Below are 22,378 nucleotides of genomic sequence, written 5' to 3' on the forward strand. Positions count from 1 at the left end.
TTCTGTTAAAGCCGTTAAAACACGGTCACGACACGACATGTTCATGATGTTTGCTTTAATGGCATTTTATAATGTCAATAAACAAATAAAGTCACCAATGAATTAAACACGCACTCAAATTTCAATCTATATAACTTGTATATTAAGTATTATGCATATTTTCTACACGTACACACGGGGGGAAGGGGGGAGATATACAATTTTATCATTTACAGGAATTTATTTAGATTTGCAATTCTCTCAATTTAATATAAATTTAATGAATCTACGCTCGGTTGCTTTTGCCTTTATTGCCAGTATCCAGAAGTATTAAAAACTATAGCCATGTGCTGGCTGCAATTCACCATCGTCATCATCATCATCGTCGTCGTCTAGTCAAATAATCAATTCGACTTCTTAGCCTTCTTCTGTTGTTTGCTCTTGAGTTTCTCCTGCTTCTTTAGCTCCTTCTCCGTCAGCGATTTGTACAGCTTGTAGCCAAAGAGAGCTGCAATTGCATAAATTGTGGAATGTTAATGAATATTGTTTTAACAATACTATTAGGGGCACGTGTAATTAACCGAATACTGAGACGATAAGAAATATCACAGCTACCAATATGGAGGTGGAATAGGTTTGAGCAAAATTCGTATGTGTCACCAATCGTCGCTCAATGCGAGCGATGGCCTCCTGAAAGGAGCCTTTCATCTCGCTGATGAATGCGTGTCGATCACTCTCAGTTAGGGATTCCATTTTGGTCTGAAGTCTGTTAATCTTTTGCATCAGATCTTCGGCAAACTTGCTGTTGGGTCCAGTCTTGGCCACAATCGCTGCCACCGAGTTCTTCAGCTGCTGAACGATGGACTCATCGCCAACACCGACACTAGAACTCATTGTTGCAACGGGTATTTGGATAATTTGGTGTAAATTATTACTGCCAATAGGTTGATCGGCATAGCACTCCACTAGAAATGAGTGGGTAAAGCTTTTATCGTGACGATTTGCCGCGTTTAACATGAAATTTTGTGGTGGATTTCTCCTATCTTATCGAAAATCGAACACCTCTCCAATATAAACCAACATTCTCAGTAAATGTTTGCATGTGAGTATTTTAACAGCGCACACTTTACGAGTAGAGTAAAACCAACGTGTAGTTGATGGACACATACACAATTTCAACATAATTGTAGGTGTCACATTTGGCGAGGGTGGTCTTAATAATTTTGATTGTCATTTTTGGGAATGGAAGTTTCCTTGTGGTTGTCGCTGCTTACCAAAGACGAGCAATATGAGCGTTATCATCACAAAGAACACAATATACTCTCGAGAACTGTGGCCGGGATGTCCGTACTGTCTCATGAAATCCTCCGGCGATGGCGGCTTTGGATTGAATATACTTTCGCGCAGCTCGGCACGTTCTTCATCCGAAATGCCCTCCATGGACTCGACCATTTTCCATATCTCATCGGCGCTGGGCATTTTAAAGTCTGGACTGCCGGGACCGGCGCCAGGTGGCGCTACGAAGCCCTGATCTCCGCCAGCTGCAGCCGCGGCAGCCACATCATCGGCGAATGCTTGTTGATTTATTGGATCTTCTGCCATTATTTATTAAATTCCCTCTCTCTCTCTCTTCTAATCACGACGCAGCTCTTAGCTTAAGCGGTTACGAGTAGTTTTGCTTAACGGTTTATTGTGTCTGCATTTTGGGGGGTGGAAGGTATAAATTCTTATAGTTGAGTCGCAAGCGCCACGAAAACATATTAAATAATTCACAAAAAGTCTTCTAATGTTGTTAAGAGATAATCAATTTACAGCATGCAAATAGTAATATTGCTGACAATTATAATTTGAATGTAACATACAACAAGAAATTGCATACAACGTACAGTGTAAATAAAATACACTGCTCTGAAACTACGTGGCAGCAGCTGATAGCAAACGAACATTTCACCCCTAGAGGCAAACTCGCGCACTCAAATAGCATTTTAGACGACTACCATCAACAGCAGTCGTGGCCGAGTGGTTAAGGCGTCTGACTCGAAATCAGATTCCCTCTGGGAGCGTAGGTTCGAATCCTACCGGCTGCGATACGAGTAACTTTTTTTTTTAATTTTTTAATGAAATAAAACATTTTTTATGCTCTTTTAAATACAACAACATTTAACAACTGACTTTAGAAGCACAAAATAGAAATTCGCGCTTTTCATTGAATTATTGTTTGGGAGCTACTAACGTGTTCTATAGACCGCTGCCTTGGCAAACTGACTGAACGCTAATTTCAAATCTAAAATACAATTTGCCACTTATTTGTAATCTCAGTCCGCTTATATTTTTTGTTCTCTTCACTTATTTGTGAGAGATATGTATGTGCCTTTAGTTTCGCTGCGCTTTGTATTTTGTTGTCCAGCGTCAGCATATTTTTAAAGGTAGTCCGCAAGAAGTCAGTAAATAAAAATAAATAGAAACAACTACAACTACAAACGATATGCGATAAGATTCCTCAATACTGCTTATCAATCCAAGCAATACACAAGACTGTACAGTAATGAATGAAGTTTGTAAATGAAACATGCAGCTGAAGCTTAAGCTAATACATTGTAAAAAAATGCAAATTGATTTGTGGGCATCAACTCTCAACATTCAGCTGTCAACACGTGTACTACAACCAACAAAAACAAAAAAACAATATACAATATATATAGTCAACAAACATGTGCAGTTGCCCCACAGTTCGAACTTGTGTTTGCTGCCTTCGCTTATCACTACATACTTATCATTTAACAATATTGGAGCGCCAATATTTTTCGACAAGAAAACTTGAATACGTGGGCAGAAAAAAAAAACGAAATTGACCAGATAAGTAGAGTAGGATGTCTTCTAAACGTACACGTATTCACTACGTTTGAGCACTAGCGAGCTTTTAGTTTAATGCTCTTCAAATCAAAACATTGCGATAATGCACTCTTAGAAAAGAAGGCAGATAATAATGGCTGTCGAAACAGTAGCATATGAGAGTCAATGGCAGAGACAGAGACAGAGACATAGGCAGATACATTAAGAGGGGGACACTGAACATGGAGTTGGAAGCGAACCAATTCTCGTTTTGATTGTGTGGTGAAAGTTTCGTTTTGTTTTTTTTGCGATCCAATTGCCATTCTTTTTGGCTCTGTGATGTTGATTTGATTTTAGTAGGGACTTGAGACGAGTAAATTGAGTTTTAATTCATGCGTGACGCAATATGAAGGAAATGCATCTAATAGAATGCATCTATCGCAGACTCAGACTCACCTGCTAATCCGAAAACAACAACAGCCGGCACATAAAATGCAAGATTGGGAATCGACTGTTGGAATGGTGAACCGGCATCAGTTAAATCGACCATGGTGTATAAATTGTAAAAAATGAATAGAACTTTAAGTCAGGCACGTTTGGATGCAGCAGAGTAGGCAGCTCTGTTGTCGTCACACTTTCAAGTTTATCTCAAAAATAGCCGAAACCACGACTCAAGATGAAAATATTTTGCAGTCCTTGCCACCCGGTTTGTTTGCTAACAAGGTTGCCACGATTTTCAAGTGTTCGACTACGTAGGTTTATAATTTTTTACTACAGTTTTGTCTTGAACTTATGAAACAGATAGGGAAGGCGACTACATATACATCATTTTTAATATTAAAATGTACTTTTTTTTTAAATATATAAATTTGTAATAATATAACGCCATAAAAATCGATACCTTAAATATATCGAAACTTAGACATAAAAGTGAGACCGCAAACGGCTCAGAACATATTTATCGGCGTTAAAACGTGTATCTTAAAAATATTTCTTCTGGTCACATTCTGACAAGTAAAGTTGTTTGTTTCAGCTGTTTCGTGCTCGAGTTTTGGAAAAAATAAAATTTTTGCAAAATGAAGGTCATCTACAACACTTTGTTCAAGCGCACATCCACCTACGCAGTGGCCATCATCGCTTCGGCCTTCTTCTTTGAGCGCGCCATCGATGTCAGCTCCAACGCGATCTTCGATTCCATCAACAAAGGCGTAAGTACAATTTGCTGCTTATGTAAGACTTTAGAAGGCCCATTAATATTATCTCGCATATTTTTTGCAGAAACAATGGAAGGACATCAAGAGCAAATATGAATAGACGTGCTAAAGAACGCTAGTTATAAATAAAACAGTTATGATGTTTCATTGTAATTAACATAAAAATGCGACGTTTATTGTAAACGTAACGAAATCCCAATAAGGCTTTGTTTTTATTTTTGTTTATTTTGCGTAACAGAAGTTACCGATTGCTCCGACACCTCCCACGGCTTCTCATGTCGATAAGCATCCCAGGGCTGGGTGTTTGGTAGTCTGGCGGGTTCCTGGAAACTGATGCCACTGGCCTGCACAGCTTGCAGCAGCTTCTCCAATTTGCTGCCGGCCACAGCCTCGACGTTACAAGTCATCTCGGTGATACCGGCGTGAAGGCATCTTTGGGCTAGAACGTGTCCCAGATTCACAAATGCCGCAGTGTCGTTGGTCTTGAACAATTGCTGTTTAATCGCCCACTCTGAGGTGCTAGCACTCAAGATGGTACCGTTTTCGAAGTGTTTAACATCCGCACTCACATAGCGACCGCTGGTATTGATCTCGAGGGTATGCCAATAGGAGCGACCAGGCTTTTCCAGATGATAGCCGCTGGGCTTGTATGCAATGCGTAACCTCTCCAAGTTGCGGGGATTGCGGTTTGTTACGTATGTTGTGTTGCTTGCCGGCGCCGTTAGCTCCTTGATCTTGTGCAGCACTCGTGCAGATGTCAGGGGACGTGCACTACGAGACATTGTTTATTCAGAATCGACAGCGAAAAAAATAAATTGTGTTTAACCACGTTAAAAATAATAACATCAATAACTTGACCTGAAGCGTTGTCGATATATATTGGTATCGATATTTTTACTGTAATCAGCTGACATCAGTGGCTTATGTAACTGTGGCCCTGTGAATGGCTAAACTGATCAGCTGTTTCGGCTTGTTTACATTGAAAATTTATAAATTATTTCAGATTTCCATTTGGCCTAGCGTATTTTTATTGCTCGATTTGCATTAATCATAAAAATTTAGACATGCGCGCTTCGGCCAAAGTGCGCCGAAGGCACAAATTCATATTTTACGGGCCGGAATGCGCGAACATTTGCCAACCGCACGCTCAACCTTACAAGACAATCGTCGTCGGCGACGGCTGAAGCGCAAGTCCAAATTGTACAAGTGTAGCGCGTTAAAGATAAATTACGCTTATGTAAAGTGCGGGTGCAATAGTCAAAATTTGCTAACTACCATTATATTATATATATAAACATATCAAGCAAATTGAGTGTTCATCATGTTGATGGCAATATTTACTACAAGCGCCAGGCGGATACGTCCTGATCACCTGAATCATCTGGCCACGCGGTGCTTGTGGCATTGGGATCTGGGGCACCTGCAGCGGACTATTTATGGACAGCGAATTTACGCCTTGGGGTCACGGGTAAGATTGTATATTTAAAACTATGTGGTCAAGGCCTCTGCCATTGCCATCGATTTTTGATTCTATATAGTAGATGGGGTTAATAAAATTCATATATTTTATGCATATAATATATATGGGGGCAAAAGAAGCCACGCGTTAAGGCCCCAACGATATACATAGGTGCTTTCTCACCAATCTGTAATTCACCACAGTGCGACCAGGGGTGCATTTGTGTCAGCATTTTATTTTGGCGGGCTATTCAAAATGCACATTGCCTGTTAGGTGCGGCATTCATCTCTGTTGCTGTTTCGGTTGCTTATCTCCATCTCTATCTCAATGCAAATAGTATGCAAGGTTAAACAAAGCGAAAATATCTGTGAAAACGTGCTTTCACTGCAACACTTTATTTGAACTGATAAAATGTTTACTGACTGATAGCATTGCGAGCACTTGACTGTTGCTCAAGCTCTCTTTCGGTCGAATTCTCTTTGTGATCAGCATGTGCGCGCCCTTCTACGCACCTAGACTAACAATAACACTGCATTTGCACTTGACAAAATTCTCAAGTCTAAAATCAGTTACACTTTCAAGTTCCCAACGCGCGGTCGTGTCTGCAATCTCTTCCGCTAATATTGTAATAGACGACGACGACGACAACAACAACAAAGAACGGCAATCAAAAGAGAACTACGAAATCTAATTGAAAAAACGTATATTTTTATTTTAAATTAATTGAAGGCGAGTCAATTAAATATTTGAAAGAATCTTTTTGATTGAACTTTGAGTGCCTAAAAAAAATCACTAGAAACGCAGAAATTGTCGCGCTTTTTGCACTGCGTATTTTTCATTTTCATTCTACGCGTTCTTTGTGCTTTTGTTTGCTTTCCACATAAAAACAAACAACAAAAAGTGAAGAATAACATGCAGTTTCATGCTGAGGAAACATTTCTCTGCTTATCTCTTGGAATAAGCCTTTCTGTATATCTCATGCTGAGGTTCAAAAGTCCTTTTAAGTAATGAGTGTTGTGAGTGTGATTTAAGCTCAGTTAAACTTGTGTATCAAATCAAATTTTGTATGTGAAATGAAGGCAATTAGAATAATTAGCAAAACAAAGTAGTCGTTGACCCTCCGTAAGTTGGTCATGACTGACTTGAATTTAGCTTGTTTTGTTTGTGATGTTAAACTCCACTTCCATTGACTCGCAGCATTACGTCCAGGCCCCAGAGGCTCACCCCTTGCCAGATGGTAAATCCTCATCCGGACTGCAGCATCAGCAGCCGCAGCAGCCAAAGGGACAGCAGCGCCAGCAGCAGCAGCAGGATAATCTTTCGCAGCATCCATCTTCGCATAGCATTCGGCCGCCAACGGATAATCCAGTGAAAAAGCAGGTCTCTCAGACGCAGGGACGACAACCTTCATCCTCGAGCATGGCATCAAGTGTGGATATTCCCTACGACATCAGTTGGATATTTCCCCGACTGCGAAATCCCTCCAAGCTGTGGTATGTCGTCAGTCAAATTGTAGTCACTCTCGTAGGCCTCCTCAGCAAGGTTATCCTCGGTAAGTTATATTCCCCGTTGTCAAAACATAAATTATTATTTATGTTTGCATTTTGTTCCGATTGAAATCGAGAAACAACACGCAAGAGCATCTGTTTTCGTTTATTTTAAGCGTAGTACTTTTTGTCGGATTTTATTTTTGGTTGCGTTTTGTGCTTTTCGCACTTCGGATTTCCCATTTCGCATTTCTCGCCCATCTAAATTGTCCATGGTCATGATTCTTGGCTATAAGCAAATCTGGCTGATAAACGACATCTCTTCCTGCATTCGCTTGTGTATTTGCACTATGCCTATCTTATATATAGAATCTAATAAGTACGCCATAAAGTTGCATATAATATATGCAAATCCACATATACTTTTCATTAAATAAGATTAACATTGTGAATCGCTGGGTCACATGTTTTTAATGCATTGTAATGTAGAGAAATCTTGTTGAAGATCTTTAGAAGATGTGGAAGATTATAATGCAAGTCAACACAAACTATTCGCTTTATATATTTTTAAATTGAAATGTTAAAAAGAACAGAGTATTCTGACATTAAAATAGCAACTTAAGCAAGTGTGAAATTGAAAATTAGTTTTAAAAATTTTTTGTTGTTTTAAGTGAAACATCCGTGACAAAAGAAAAAAGAGCCCTAACATCATAGTTTAAACTTCTTAGTAAGGAACTTTGCATATTAAAGAACTTAACCCCATTGCTTACTAATATTAATTGAATATTGAAAATGTAATTGGCTATTAATATTGTGTGGCGCCTTAAAGTATGCAATGTATTTTTAGGTACTTGCAATTTGAAAAATATATTAATGAGTTTCCCATTATTATTGCAGTCGTGTTGAATCATACGAAAGTCTACAATAAGGACCGACTTATCGCGGCGGTGGGCAAACGTCCCAAGGGCGTGCCGCTCGTAACCGTATCCAATCATTACTCCTGCTTCGATGATCCCGGAATATGGGGCACTTTGCCAATAAGCTTGGTGTGCAATACTATGCGCATACGATGGTCGATGGCAGCTCATGATATTTGTTTCACGAGAAAGCTGCATGCCACCTTCTTTATGTATGGTAAGTTTCTTTTATCCTTGTAAATTTTACTTAAAATTAATGTATATTCAATTTTCAATAGGAAAATGCATACCTGTTGTGCGTGGAATTGGCGTATATCAAGATGCCATCAATCTGTGCATTGAGAAGTGCGCGTTAGGAGATTGGGTGCATGTGTTCCCCGAGGGCAAGGTTAACATGGAGAAGGAGGAGATGCGTCTGAAGTGGGGCGTCGGTCGGATTATTTACGAATCGCCCAGAATGCCAATTGTGCTTCCCATGTGGCACGAGGGCATGGACTCTGTGCTGCCCAATGTGGAACCGTATGTGTTTAAATTCCGCAAGAATGTCACCATCAATGTGGGTCAACCGTTGGATCTAAACGATTTCGTTCAAGATCTGAAAAATAAACAAGTGCCCGAACCTGTGGCGCGAAAACTCATCACAGACAAAATACAAGAAGCCTTTGCTGTAAGTTTAAATATTGATCCCCCCATTCATTGATTGTATACTTATGGTATTTCTTTTCTTTATTTGTAGACTCTGCGGTTAGAAACCGAAAAATTACATGAGCAGCGCACTCAGTGACCGCGTGGAAGAATAGCTTATTTATTTCGATAGTATTAAGCCTAAAATGATGCCTCGATAAAATGTTATCACTATATAAATATTATATTTAGCATTTTCCTACTTCCTTCCAACATGCTGCAGTAGCATTAGTGAGGCCAAAAGCTGCCCTGTCGTCTGTTATTGAACAAATTATTGCTTTAAGTAAAAAGAGTGTGAATTGAGATTAAGTGTAAATATATGAAATCAAGTCAAGAAGTAAATTAGAAATTTTTCCGATATTCTTAATATTTACAATTATAAGATTGAACAACTTATGTGGGATTAAGAGAATACACTGTATTACTAAAACATAAAAAAGAAAGGTACATTAAAATGTCCGTTTTAAAGAAGAGCTTGGACTTTTATTTTAACAAGGTGGCAGCTTTGCTCAACGCGTTGCCAGACTCGCCGTTCAAATGTAAACAAAGGGCAAGCACCGTTAAATGGCACAAGTGTAAAAATGTAAGCAGAAATTTTGAAAATATTACCTTTAAAGAAAAAAACTAAATTGGAATAATCTAGGTCGTATATCACAGTTATTAATAAGGAGAATGCCATAGTGTTGACCACACCCAAGCGCAATGAGCTGCTCCGAGACGGTCCAACGGAGTCCATGTCCCACAGGTGCCACGTTTTGGGTCGCGGCGCTTACGGCACCGTGTTCAAGGCAGTTTATCGAGGTGAACTTTAATGAATATTTATTAAATTAAATTCAAATTATTTTGTTTGCTCTAGATCACTCTGTGGCACTGAAAGTAATCAAAAACAGCGCCATATCCACTTTGCACAACGAGTCCCACGTTCTCAACTGGAAACACAAGAATATAGTTCGTCTGATGAGAGTCGAATCGAATGCAGAGTTTGGCTTGCTCATCATGGAGCGACCCAATGGATTGTGTCTACAAAGAGTGACGGACACACTTGTTTTGCCCTTGGTGCACAGAGTGGTGTAAGTAAATTAATTTCACTTAATTCCATAACTAATAATCACTGTTTTTCTAGTATTACGCTTGATGTGCTGGCGGCTTTAAGCTACTGCCATGGTCAGGGGGTATTGCATCTGGATGTAAAGCCACCGAATATATTGATTGCATTGGGTGCCAAGGCAATTCCGATGGGAAAACAATCTTTATATTATCGCAGCTATATATGCAAACTATGTGATTTTGGCTCCTCCGTCAAGCTGGATGAGCTGTGCAGCAGTCAAATGAATACAAAGGGCACGCTGCGATACATGTCTCCAGAAGCTTTGCGATCGGCGCCTTTAACATGTGCCTCTGATATTTATTCCTTGGGGATCACCATGTGGCAACTGCAGGCACGTCGCCTGCCCTTTTATCAACTCAACTGCAATGATACCATTGCCTATCAAGTTGTGAAATACGATCTACGACCTGATAACTCCGCACTACTCGAGGAACTACAGCTCGGTTCCGATCACACCGAAATTGTGCCCTTAATCAACTGCGATTGTGAGGAGCGTGGCCAAGGTATAAAGAATACTAACGTTGTCGATCGCATGTGTAGATACATGAACCGAAATAATCCACAGTTGGATGTAGTACTATCAACGGAGTTGTACAAAAAAGCTCGTCGCAATCTCAACTTTGATAACTCACATGGTCGTGTGAGCAAGCGAACACTTAAACAGCGCAACAAGCAACCCAGATTGGCGAATTATTTCGATAATCTGTCAACGATTTCAGTCACATATCTAGAAAATGCATATAGCGAACTATATAAGAGCTGTTGGCTCAGCCAACCTCAGTTGCGTTTAAGCTCAATTGAGCTACAAAAACATCTCGAGTTGATTTTGGCTAAATGCTTTGCCAATTAGTTGTAAGTTAATTGTTTTTTATATTTGAAAATGTCTAGTAATTATTATTTTTATTGCAACGATTAAGTTTTAACTGTATGTAAATTGATTTTATACCGCTTCATGTATTTTTTTGTTTGTTAGAGTAATAATTTAAGAGACCACTTTGTTTTGGTTTAATAATTTATTTTTCGTAACTCTTTTTTATTTTGTTTTGTTTATTTGTACTTGCTACGCTAAGAAAATACATTTATAATGTTTATACGAGCTTAAATTTATAATTTCTCATTTTTGTCGAGCGTAGTGCGTTTGCTATGGGTGTATATATCTGTATATACTATAATATATGTTTTTATGTATGTAACTTGTATTTAGGATGTGATGCAAACACGAAGGAACAAATAACTAACTTGTTCACTTTGCTTTAGGCTGATTTTTAGTCTCACATCGTGGCTACTTTAAGAGGGACTAACTAGAGTTTGAAGAAGAGGTTCTCACCCTTATACAAGCGATACGCTCGTCTATTGACTTTATTTACAAATTATTATTGTTGTCATTTGTTTTATGTTCGCTTCGAAACCTTCTATATGCATGTATGTACCTTTATTAGTATTTGATTTGATTCGTTATTGTTATTATTGTTATTGTAAAGATGTCTAAATATTTTCACCCATTTTCGCTACACTTTCGTATCCAACTGCGCTTTGACTGTGTGTTTGGTGTGTGACTTTAGGAGTTGAGTAATGCACTCTACAAAACTGTTTGGTGTTATCTAACATATCGTTGCTGATAATCAGAGATAACCTACATCTGATTAATACATACATGCTCTTTACTTTTTATGCTGTTGTGCGGAAGACTACAATTTTATAATATTACTTTTACATCTGCTAATAGTTTGAAAAGGTTTTAGTTGCACTCTGCTCAGATACTGAACAAAGCTTTGGCTATTCCAAAATTAATTATCATTATATTGTATACAGATTACATATATGTATTTTTATATATTTTTTAAGAGAAATCTATTCAGTTGGAAATGCAATTTTCGAACACATGTCTTTGGGAACACTTCGTACGTCGTTCTACAAAATCATATAGAGCGCGTCGAGTGCGTTTGCTTTTTGTTTTCTTTTGTTGAATACTTGGAACAATTGGCAATTACAAAACGCTAAATCGGGGAAAACATTCTCAAAAAAACTTACAATATTCAATATAAATATGATTCGTATTTCGAAGATACGCAATTACTTTTGCCTTCTTCACTCTACTTCTGCCTCTGTCTCCTCAGTTTTAGTTTGAATATATCACAATTTAGTCTTTTTAAATCTTTAAATATATATATATGTGTATGTTGTGGAGTGTATTCCCCAGAACTATGCGCGTACTCTCGATTTGGGAATAGTAACTCCACTCCGCTTACGCTTAACTTATACTTATAGGGTTTCTCGTATCTTTTGTCGTTTTATTCTTTTTGAGATTGTTTTTGTTTTTTTATGTTTTGGGGGGAAGAAGGGTTCATCGCATGGGGGCGTCTCTTTAACTGGCGTAGGAACGACGCACAGGAACCGGCGGTGGAATTTTGGATTTACGTTGCGGCTGCTGCGTTGTCAGTTTTTGCGGTGTCTGCGGCGACGGTGACGATGGCGACGATGACGTTGACGATGTTGACGTCGATGTCGATGATGAGGAGGATGTGTGAATGCATGTTGGAATTCTTGTTGGCGGCGCTTTGTGGCAGCTCTTTGGCAGCTCCGTTGCCGTTGTCTTTGTTTCCTACAAAATGGAATTTTGAGTGAATTGTGCAACAAACAAATTTGCCATCTCCTTTCATACCTTCTTTGGTGAAACAAGCGCTGCCGCTTGCACGGGCGACGTCACACGCTTCCAACCGTTGCTGCGTCGCCACGAATTCGCTGGCGGCGCATGCCGCTGCAACAGACGCTCCTTCAGCTTGGTGACCACGGCGGGAGCTGGCGGTGGCTCCTTGGCCATTTTGGCCATCAGGGAACAACTGATGCTATCGCTGCGCACCACGCTGGACTCGAGTTCGCGTCGCTGATTGTGGCGCAGTATGCAGCTGGGCTCCTGATCCTCCAGCACCGACTTGGACTTGACCAGCACGTGGGGCGGACGACGCAGTTCGGTCTTGATGATCTGTGCTATGCACTGCTGTTCGTTGAGCAGCGGTGCCGTGACCACAGCATTGATTAGCGGCACATCCTCGATCTCAATGTCACTCACACGTCGTCGGCACTCTTCAATCACTGCATAGTCGTGCTCCTCCTCCTCCTCCTCCTCTTCATGCTCCGGCTGCGGCTGTTGCAGTGATGGTGGCGGATGTGTGACTGAATGCTCATCGGTTTCGCTGGAGGAGCAGCTCGTCAGTTGCGCCCGCCCCGCCTCACTGGGCGTGGGACTGTCACGCGCCTTGGCCTGGCTCTCCGACATGCTCGAATCCTGCTCGTCATCCTCGTCCTCATCGTCCTCATCATCGGTCTCGCCCTCGAGGTAGGAGAATAAGCTGCGCGACGAGTTGGAGCGTATGTTGACCAGCTTGTAAAAGTCGTTGGTGAAGTCAGTGCAGGCCACCTCCTCATCCTCCGAGTAGACAATCTGTGCAACGAATTGGAAATAGTAAATGGGAGCAAATTGATTTTAGCAAGAGTTTTCCTTACCTTCTGCTGCAGCAGCTGCGCGATGCCATCGGTCAGCGAGTCAGTCTCAACGGTTGTCGAATTGATAAAGTCACTCGAGGGCCAGAGCCAGTCGTGCTCTCGCTTCCTTCGCTGCAGCTGCAGTTGCAACTGCTGCTGCTGTTGATGCTGCTGATGATCGCGCTCATCGTCAAAGGTTATCACAGCCAGCTCCTCCTGCGACATGCTCCAGTCTTCCATTTCAGTCGAGCACGGCTCCGCTGGCAGCAGCCACTGTTCCGGCTCCTCAGGCAAATCCTCCAGATGTCCATTCGATGGCTGCGGCTGTCCGCTGCTCATCGTGCAGTAGCCCTCGTCCCTCCCCTTGACCGGACTTGCCGATAGCGCCGCATTCTGCGCCTCCAGATCACGCACTCGACTCTTCAGCATGCTGACTTCCTCGCGCAGATTATCTTCGGCCACAATGGCGTCCACCACCTTGCGCATCACATCATCCAGACAGTGTTCGTATTGTCGGATGCGCGTCAGCAGTGCTCGATTCTCCTGCTGCATCGAGTGCAGCAAACTCTCCTGGCGCGCAAAGCGAGTCTGTAAAAGAGAGAAAAGGGAAGGGGTTATTAGACACTTTTGTTTGGGGGAAAACCTTGAGGTGGACAGCTGCATTGACGAGGGTCGCGCCCCCACCCAGAGTCATTTATCACACACACAATTTGTGGCACTTGCAATTGAAGCAAAGTGCTAAGTGAACAGTTGTTACATGCAGCCAACCCCCAGCCAAATGTTCAGCAATCCATCTAATAGTTGAAAAACCCATGAATTGATCGAGCAAACACACAGCTGACAGCCAACTTGTTAACTTGGCCCGAAGGTCAATGCAACTATCGAGACATGTTAAACCTTGGGATTGGTTTCATTAGACCCGCTTTACGAAAATTCAGTTAGCTTTGGCTTCAACACACACACACGCCATTCAATTGGGAAATCTTTGTTGTTGCTTAAAACCCGTATTCCTTCTGAGGTGGGTAATGAAAAGATGCTTCCCCTTTCCCCCTTCCCAAAACACTCTCGCTGCTCAGCGAAGCGCGTCTAATGCGAACGCTCAATCAATTTCAGGACTTACCCAAAACAAAACCAAACAAAAAAAAAAAGAGCAACATTAACACAAGAAAAAAGCAGCAAAGAAACTACAACAAGAAAGAAGCCAAGAACAATTTAAAGTCGCGTCTCGAGAACAACAACGGCCCAGATAAGCGACAATTTGTATGCGCCGAATATGCGAGCGAGGGGAAACATTGTTCTTAAAAATGAATTTATGCGTTTATTTATGACTTCGCTGAGACTTCTCTACGTCTTCGTCTTCGCTTTCGACTCCAGCTCCACCTCCAGCTCCATTTCCATCGCCATCTCCATCTCCATCTCCATCTTTGGCTGCTACTGTCGTCATTGACAGCAACTGCGACTCCAACTTCCAACTTTTCATTTCCAAGTCGCAGACTAAGCGCGCGGAAAACTCCAACTGAAAACTCTTTGCCGCAACGCGGCGCAACAGTGCAAATTGTTTTTTCACATGCTGTGCACTGCGAGGGCGGTTTATAGAGTTGCTGGCGTATAGAATTTCGAAATAACCGTTTGACTTGGAAGAAGTTAAGTAGAATAATAACTCGACGAATATCTTGCGAATTACTTTATCAGTTCTTAGGTGATTTCTATAAACTAGTTCCATCTTTTCGCTATATAAAAATCCTGTATGAATTGGTAAAAGGAATTGAATAGGACTAAGAAAATTTCATAAAATAGGAAAATCGAAGTAGAATTTGCAAGACACTTTGTCAATTTTTGAACTGTTCATATTCATATTTTTTTTGTATAAAGAACTAATTGAAGTAGTTGTGATTATAGTATAATTCTATGCTTCACATATGGTGCAGCTTTAGGTAGAACTGTTTAGAAGTGTCTAATGAAAATTTTCTCCCAATATTTCTACAAGAAAGGTGTTCATAATCGATAAGATAGATTTGAAAGAAATGTATATATAAAATAAATTATATGAAGTACACAAGTATTTGAAATAGATAGATTTGAAAGAAATGTATATATAAAATAAATTATATGAAGTACACAAGTATTTGAAATAGGAAAGAAATTAAGAAGAGGAGCCACAAAAATCGCTTCAGCTTAAAAACTCCTCGATTTCATTTCGGGTTTAAAGTTATTCATATAACTTTTATTGCAATAAAGGCAGGTGCAATTTAGTTTCGTTCAAGAAACTTTTAATATATTTTTCTATATATATGGACTTCAGTTTATATGCTTCACTTGATGGCAACTTGTGATGCTGCCCTCGCTGTCTTGCTGTCAGCGTGACCCCCCCAAGCACAGCACATTAGCAAGAGAAATAGCAAATTGAACAGCATCACAGCGCCACCGCCAAAGCCACCGCATCCACCACCATCACCGACATTAAAAAAGGAGCAGCAACATCCGCTGCATGTAGAGACAGAGAGTGAGTGAAAGAGAGAGAGATAGATACATACCTGGAGTGCCTTGTGATCCCGACATGTCTGCAGTTGTTTGCGTTCTTTGGATTTCATAATGCGATTCATGCTGAAAGCGGACGAGGACGAGCAGCACATGGAGAGAAGAAACACACACAGAAAATAATAATAAAATAAATGTTGAAATGAAAACAAGTTGCAAAAACGATGCAATTATTTTGTTGTGCGTGTGTGCGAGTGTGTGTGTGTGGTGTAGTGAAAAGTGCGTGTGGCTAACAAAGTTTTCGGGCCAACAAAAAACTATGCGCGAATTTGAATTGCCCCGTAATTACATTTTGGCATATAGCGAGAGAGAGAGAGAGAGAGAGAGACAGAGAGAGAGAGGTGAACTAGCATTTTTCGCTGGGCTGCGGTCAGTTTCAGTTTAGTTTGGTGCGGCACTGATTGATGGCTTTCCGCGGAGCATGTTTCTAATGGATAATGCCTGGCCCTGACTGCGAAATAAATGCTTCCTGCTGTTGGCTTTGATTTCAGTTGCTTCTGCTGCTGTTGCTGTTGTTGCTGCTTTCCAGACCATTCGCTCTGGTTGTAGGCAATTCTTCTGGCGCTGCTCAGTAATTTGGAAAATTGCATTCAGTGCCGTTAACTTGCCGTTTCTTCAGTGCTCTCTCTCTCGCTGGGATGCGTAATGGCCTGGCGTTGACTGAGGAAGTTAAAGGCGTTCTCAGTCACGAGTTTCTATGAAATATTTACGTACGTATTTTGTGCCCAAAAGCAGCGCGAAAAACTGTTTTACAATTGCATAATTATGTGGGATACAACCACGGAACAACAAAATATAGAATAGAAAGAAGAATACAGCACAACAAGAAAACAATTCATTTTCATGCTGTGCCAAATTTAATGCCGAGCACAATTTTCTCTACATTGCAGTTCAGTTTTTCTAATGGAATGCATAAAACATAAGGCGATTCCAGAGCTCGTAAATATTTAAAGCTTGCCACCATATCATTTGCATAATTCTGCTTTTGTTGTCTGTGTATGTGTGTGTGGCTATAAATACTTGTGTTTTGTAATCATAAATAAGCATAAGTAAAATATACTTATGCATGGAGATTGTGTATCTCTCAGATACGGCGTATCTTTATGCAGTTTCTTCATTTTGGCATTGTCTTTTCTACTTTTATTATATTTATGCCAGCTGCAGCTAAATTTATTTCTTTAGTCGAATTAATTGCTTAACTTTAATGCTAATCTAACTGTAGATTTAGGTAATCTAAGTCTTGAGATAAGATAACTAATATTATACATTATAATATCAAGAATGATTTCCTTTAATATAATACCCTGATAATCTGTAACTATTTGTAAATGAGAATTGTGTAACAAATTAGTCACGTTTTGTGTTGTCAATAAATGAAAATAAATGGTGTATTACATGCTCACATTACACACACTCACACTCACACACTCTTGTGTAGTTTTTAAAAAATACATTTGATTTGTTGTCACTTACTTCTCAATTTGTTCGCGCAGCTCCTTCTCGAAAGTCGGTGACCCGCATTGGCTCTGAAAAAAGTGCATTGAAAAAGCGTCCAAAGCAAGAGTGAGGGGGAAAAATGGAACATAATAAAAACAGATTATATGAAATGCGAAAGAAATTAAACACAATAAATTAATACATTTTTTTAACAATGAATTAAGAACGACAATTTAATTGCCAGCGACTCTCGCTATCAGAGTGCGGCAATCAGTTGCACTTACAACCAGCAACCGGCAACCATCAACCAGCAACCATCAACGGACAGCTGATGGAATAGTGACTAAAGTGAGAGCGGGTGGTGGAGACTTAAATGAAATTGATTAGAGCGGCGAGGTCGAGGTGTGCAGACCAATGAGACACAGTCTAGATATACACAGACGAAGCTCGAATGTGGAATTAAAGTTGAGCGAGAGAATGCGGAACTGTTGGCAGCAACAGCCAGAGCAACGGCAGCTGACAGAGACGGCGCTGTCTGTTGCATGCAACACAATAAATCACCAGAGTCAACAACCGACACGGAATAGCAGCATCAACTCCCCATTCCCCACTCCTCCCCGCAGTTGAATCCTGACTGCTGTTTTTGGCGTGAAATGTAATCGATAAAAAGTTACATCACGGCGATTTCATCTGTGTGACGTGACGACAACTCAGACAACGAGACTGAGACACACTTAAAGATACAGATACTATACAGCTAGCTGCAGATACATCCACAGCATCTTTGTACGCTTGTAATAAATCGTTTAGTTTAGTGCAAATATAATGAATGACAACAGCATCAAGTGTAAATGAAACTGGGCAGCTGATTGAAGTGCGATGCGAAGTGAGATTACAAACTGTTTGTCTTACATAATGCTGGCAATCACGACTAAATCAAGTAATAAGCAGATAAACAGCTAGACAGATGAGCAGACAATTGAGTTGCCTGTAAATTACTTCTATTGTCTTTAATATAATTCATAGAATTAAATAAAAATGCAAACTTTATTGCTCCCCTCTACTGCTTCTATTATTAAGAGGCCAAGTGCTTTGAGTGCCTATATTGAAATATTTGTAAAACGCTTTCAACTGCAGACATTGCATAAACCCAAGTCTCAAGTTGGTCTCTAATGAATTTCGTAAACAAAACTGCTTCTCTAGTTCATACACAGCACTCTCGAAATCTCATCTCGTGTGCTTCTCGCTCAGCTTCCCCCGAATGTGTTGTAGGCAGATAAAACGATAATAAAAGCTTGTGGCACGCGCTATCAAAATGCCTGCAACAGACTGTGGACTGAGAAAAACTCAAGTGGAGGCGCAAGTTGTTTTCGTTGTTGTTGTTGTTGCTGTTGTGTGTGTGTTTTTGGGAGTTTGGGGATGACTGAAAAGTGCCGTCTGCTTTACCCTCCTCCTCTACCCATAGCACTCATTCAGCATAACAAATATATGCAATAATTTTTATTAATTCGCCCGCCGGCAGCTACATGCTACAATATTAAAATGCCGCCACCAAAAAGTATGGCAACAGCCGTTGTCATCGTCATCAGAAATCAGGCGGCAAATGACTAACCGAGTCTCTTGCTGCTGGCAGACTGATTGCCGTCCACATCTCGTTGGGTAGGCTGGGGAGAGGCGCCACTTGTGCCCCACCAACTGTGCCATAGAATGATGAACGTGTTAATAAAATTAAAGCCAACTCAACAGTCCCCCAGTTCCCCATTTCTCTTTTCTCTCTCTCCTCTTTCCCCTTGGCAAATGCTATTTTGGGCAACTGGTGCGGCTGTCGACAGCTGTTGACTGTTTGGCTACTGAATGCCCGTCTTGGGCCGCATTCTCATTCACATGCAACACTGTGAGCCGCATAAATATTCATTGTGAATTTTTGGCCATAAAACGAGCCTAGACTGGAGGAGCTGGTCTCATTGATTATGTTATAAAATCGAACGAGTGCTTTTTGGCCTTAATTAATACAGGCCAAGAGCTGCAGAGAATGTTGGACTCTGGCTTAAAGAAACCCAAAACTGGACCCCACAAATTTCCATAAGTTTCAATTAGCACATGACATACGACGCCCCTGTCGTTGGCAGTTGGCAGTTGTTGGTTGTCGGTTGTCCAGTTGTTGTGTGCCAGGGTTGCCAGGCCACTTGCCAAATATGATTTAAGGGTGCAGCAAGAAATTAACAAAACAAATCCCGGCAACATGTTGCACAACACCATCACAGGGGAGCGCATAAAAAACAACATCGAAGGGTGGCGGGTTGCACGCGCAGATCGCAGCACAATTTGCACCCGCAAACCAACTGTAATCCCCCGGATAAGAAGCCAACCCCGTCCCATTCGAAACCTGCAAATTTTTTGGGGGAAGTTTATTAAACGGGGGAACGAGTGCTCAACGCTTTCTTGGCTGATTGACGATCTGACCTGGCTGAAGTAGAAGTAGATGTAGAGTATATGGGGAGATTCCATTGAAAATATGAACATGCTTATTATTAATTAACATGCGGATTGAACAGCGGGTGGCAAATACAAAATATTCATAGTTGGCAATAAATGGGGAGAACCATTGAGCAGTTGCCCTGTTAACTGTCATTTTGGACTCACTTATAAATAAGTTATAAAATAGTATACTACATAAGCGAGTTATTTCTGGATGAGAACATCAAGCAATTATTTTTACGACTTACAAGAGAGAGAATAACTGACTTTAAGGTGAGCTAGACAGCTTGAGGTCAAAGCCACCCGATGTTATTTTCCATTCCGTAATTATATTTATCGCTCTAAGTCAGCATGAAGATAAAGAATAACTGACTTTGGGGAGCTGTAGCTCGTAGATTAAATGCCTTTTTAGGAAACATTCTATGGCAGCTTTGGGGTCAAAGTTTTCTGCTAAAGGAACTATTCATGCGCTTCTATGGAACGAGATACACCTTCAATGCGATAACAATAGCCTGCAGATAGGGTAACAAGATGTGAATAGCCTTGGGCAGCCTTTTAACTGTCGTAGTCGCAAAGTACGAGTACTTTGCCATCGGGGATATTGTCGTAAATCGCGTTTGGGGGCATGAAAACTTATCCAATTTATATCGAAATCTTACCATTTCAATATCAATGACTGTTTTTTATTGTTGTTTATCTTGCTGGTTTCTGTGTGTTGGTGTGTAATTTGTGCAAAGTTCTCGTTGGCTTGTAAACCACAAAACCGAACCGTAAAAATAACAAGCGGTCAAAAGGCCACAACAGCAACCGGTAGCAAAAAGATTTCTATGTACATTTGTTGCACAAGTGTGCGTGTATGTGTGTGTGTGAGCCAAGCCAAGCCGATACAAACAACGCGACACAAAGGCGACCACGACGAACCGTAGACTGAGGCGGGGCGACGAGGAGACAAACAAACAACCCGGCGTGCCGCAGCCCGGAGCTGCCTGACTGGCTAGCCTCGAGGTCTGTCCCCAAGCGTCATAATGTTTTGGCGTACGGCGGCACTAAAAAACCCCCAAAAGCGTAACTTAAATTAGAGGTAAAGTTATAATTTCCATAGCACAAAAAATAATGTAGAAGAAAAATGGGAAAAAATAACACACACACACACGCGTAGCACAGACGGCGACAAGGCGACCGATAGAAACTGTTTGGGGCAGCACAGCCGGCGGAACACTGAAAACGGGCGAACGAGAAAACAACCCTCGCTGTAAGCGGAGAGCAACAGCTTACGAATTCGCCGCAGGCAGCAAACGAAAGAGAGTGCGAGCAAATGTCAAGCAGCTGCCCGGCAAATTCACGAGGGTTCCTCTCCCACTCTCTGCACCCGTTGACAGGCTGGCAACCGGATCAGCATCAGCTGAGCCTTGTTCCACATTACCATTCCATTCCACAAGCGATACGCTTTTTGATGTATTACTTTGGCAACGAATTGGCTGTTTTTAATTTAATGAACCGCGACGGGCGAAACATCAAAACGGAATTGTAGAAGCAACCAAGAGATGGACAGAAGGATGGAATGAGAGACAGGAAGAGACACAGCCCCTGACCGAATGCTTTTGTGTGTTTGGTAAACAAAAAAGCAAACATTTTGCAGATGTGCCACAGGGTTGACGTCGTTGTCCTGGCCTTCGCTGCTCCTAGGGGTGATCTATTGCTGACTGTCCTCTGACTGCTTCAAAAGTTCTCTGCACACATTAAACGTCACTTCAAACCGTGCACCGTTGTCCATCCCCCCACTTGAATTTCGCGAAATTTCCATCACATAAGCGCAAAATTAATTGCATTGCACTTTTTTGCTAAGGGGTTTTTTATATTTAGGACTGTGCAAACACACAAGTCCTATGCGAGTATAGAGGAGTATATAGTCGACAGACTATATATATTTATATATAAGAGACTTTAGATGCATATATAGTGGTGGTAGTTTTCGCATTCATAATTTGAATGGTTTGAGTGGGCGTATGAATCATCGGAACAGCAGTTAAAAAACCGAAAGGGTCTTGAGGGTCAGATGGAAGAGGTACGAGTAAGAACACATTTATAATGCGGACATGGGGTTGCTTTTTCCCCAAATGCTACAAGGACTTTAAATGAATGTGCAACAATCAAACTTTAAATGCGACCTACCCTAAACAAGCTTGAAAACAGTTCTTATACGAAAAAGACATTTCTCACATTTCATTTCAAGGAATCTTTCAGAAACAATTTAAAATATTTGTAATATATAAAATCTTACATACCTTTTTTTTGACGATCCCTATACCTAAACGCTTTGTAAGTTTTTTACATTATTCAAAGAAATCTCTGAATTAAAAACATCCAAATTGTTAAATTTCCTCTGCCTCTCCTTAATTCCTAGGAACTTAGAGTTCTATAACATAGTTCTAGGAATCTTTATGAAAAACGAATTATACTCATTAATTTCTTGCAGCTTAATTTAATTCTCTTTTTGAGTTGCAGCAATGTCGCTCTGTCAACTTAGTTGATATAGCTAATGGAACAGTTTAGTTGAAATTGAATTATACGATACATTTAGCCTTTAACTAATTGCCTTTTAAGTGCATTTTGTAAGACTTCGTTCGCCGTTCTCCGCGAGGGAGTGAAAAAATGTTTAATTGGGCAAGGGACACAACGACGATGCCGGCTTGCTCTTGCAAGTATTCAATCAAGTGGCGCACTCCATGGGGCGTCTGCCCTTGAGCACACACTGAGATAGA

At 40.9% G+C, this 22,378-nt stretch overlaps 6 protein-coding genes and 1 non-coding gene across 19 annotated transcripts in view; 4 read left to right on the forward strand and 3 right to left on the reverse strand.

Moving 5' to 3' along the window:
- Positions 1-119: 119 nt before the first annotated feature.
- LOC117571081 (uncharacterized) lies at positions 120-3,489 on the reverse strand. Of its 7 annotated transcripts, none has more exons than XM_034253061.2 (3): positions 3,268-3,366; positions 1,254-1,675; positions 120-487 (listed from the first exon to the last, which is right to left on the reverse strand). In XM_034253061.2, exons 2-3 carry the CDS (start codon positions 1,579-1,581, stop codon positions 384-386), a joined length of 432 nt encoding a protein of 143 aa, XP_034108952.1. In that variant the 5' UTR covers positions 1,582-1,675; positions 3,268-3,366; the 3' UTR covers positions 120-383. The 7 variants fall into 7 exon arrangements, with proteins under 7 accessions (XP_034108952.1, XP_034108953.1, XP_034108954.1 ...); XM_034253062.2 differs by lacking the exon at positions 3,268-3,366 and adding an exon at positions 2,750-2,765; XM_034253063.2 differs by lacking the exon at positions 3,268-3,366 and adding an exon at positions 2,462-2,476.
- Positions 1,985-2,066, forward strand: Trnas-cga (transfer RNA serine (anticodon CGA)). The gene has a single exon. It is a non-coding gene; the product is annotated as a tRNA-Ser (tRNA).
- Positions 3,490-3,767: 278 nt separating the features above from the next.
- Positions 3,768-4,227, forward strand: LOC117571085 (cytochrome b-c1 complex subunit 9). Its single transcript, XM_034253067.2, has 2 exons — positions 3,768-4,019; positions 4,090-4,227. The coding sequence occupies exons 1-2, from the start codon at positions 3,888-3,890 to the stop codon at positions 4,123-4,125; spliced, it is 168 nt and encodes a 55-aa protein (XP_034108958.1). The 5' UTR covers positions 3,768-3,887; the 3' UTR covers positions 4,126-4,227.
- On the reverse strand, positions 4,168-4,910 carry LOC117571080 (39S ribosomal protein L18, mitochondrial). The gene has a single exon (XM_034253057.2). It carries the CDS (start codon positions 4,805-4,807, stop codon positions 4,238-4,240), a length of 570 nt encoding a protein of 189 aa, XP_034108948.1. The 5' UTR covers positions 4,808-4,910; the 3' UTR covers positions 4,168-4,237.
- Positions 4,911-4,972: 62 nt separating this feature from the next.
- LOC117571078 (tafazzin) lies at positions 4,973-8,961 on the forward strand. Of its 2 annotated transcripts, none has more exons than XM_034253053.2 (5): positions 4,973-5,493; positions 6,682-7,036; positions 7,869-8,105; positions 8,167-8,555; positions 8,625-8,961. In XM_034253053.2, the coding sequence occupies exons 1-5, from the start codon at positions 5,347-5,349 to the stop codon at positions 8,670-8,672; spliced, it is 1,176 nt and encodes a 391-aa protein (XP_034108944.1). In that variant the 5' UTR covers positions 4,973-5,346; the 3' UTR covers positions 8,673-8,961. The 2 variants fall into 2 exon arrangements, with proteins under 2 accessions (XP_034108944.1, XP_051860423.1); XM_052004463.1 differs by lacking the exon at positions 4,973-5,493 and adding an exon at positions 6,512-6,606.
- Positions 8,962-9,014: 53 nt separating this feature from the next.
- On the forward strand, positions 9,015-10,783 carry LOC117571077 (serine/threonine-protein kinase mos). The gene is made up of 4 exons (XM_034253052.2): positions 9,015-9,155; positions 9,216-9,373; positions 9,429-9,642; positions 9,696-10,783. Coding segments are annotated over exons 1-4 (1,209 nt in total). The 5' UTR covers positions 9,015-9,153; the 3' UTR covers positions 10,531-10,783.
- The window catches only part of LOC117571074 (myb-like protein V), a 50,173-nt gene continuing 38,566 nt past the window's right edge, over positions 10,772-22,378 (reverse strand). For 2 of the 6 annotated variants that reach the window (XM_034253046.2, XM_034253045.2), the window contains 5 exons: positions 17,175-17,227; positions 15,698-15,767; positions 13,185-13,751; positions 12,343-13,122; positions 10,772-12,282 (listed from right to left, as the gene is read on the reverse strand). In XM_034253046.2, coding sequence (XP_034108937.1) covers positions 12,046-12,282; positions 12,343-13,122; positions 13,185-13,751; positions 15,698-15,767; positions 17,175-17,227 — 1,707 coding nt within the window. In that variant the 3' untranslated portion in view covers positions 10,772-12,045. Of the gene's footprint in view, positions 12,283-12,342; positions 13,123-13,184; positions 13,752-15,697; positions 15,768-17,174; positions 17,228-20,275; positions 20,826-22,378 lie in introns of those variants that run through there. The other 4 variants (XM_034253048.2, XM_034253047.2, XM_034253049.2 and 1 more) reach the window with 3 other exon arrangements.

The sequence above is a fragment of the Drosophila albomicans genome, chromosome 3 (genome assembly GCF_009650485.2).
Source record: "Drosophila albomicans strain 15112-1751.03 chromosome 3, ASM965048v2, whole genome shotgun sequence".
Lineage (NCBI taxonomy): Eukaryota > Metazoa > Arthropoda > Insecta > Diptera > Drosophilidae > Drosophila > Drosophila albomicans.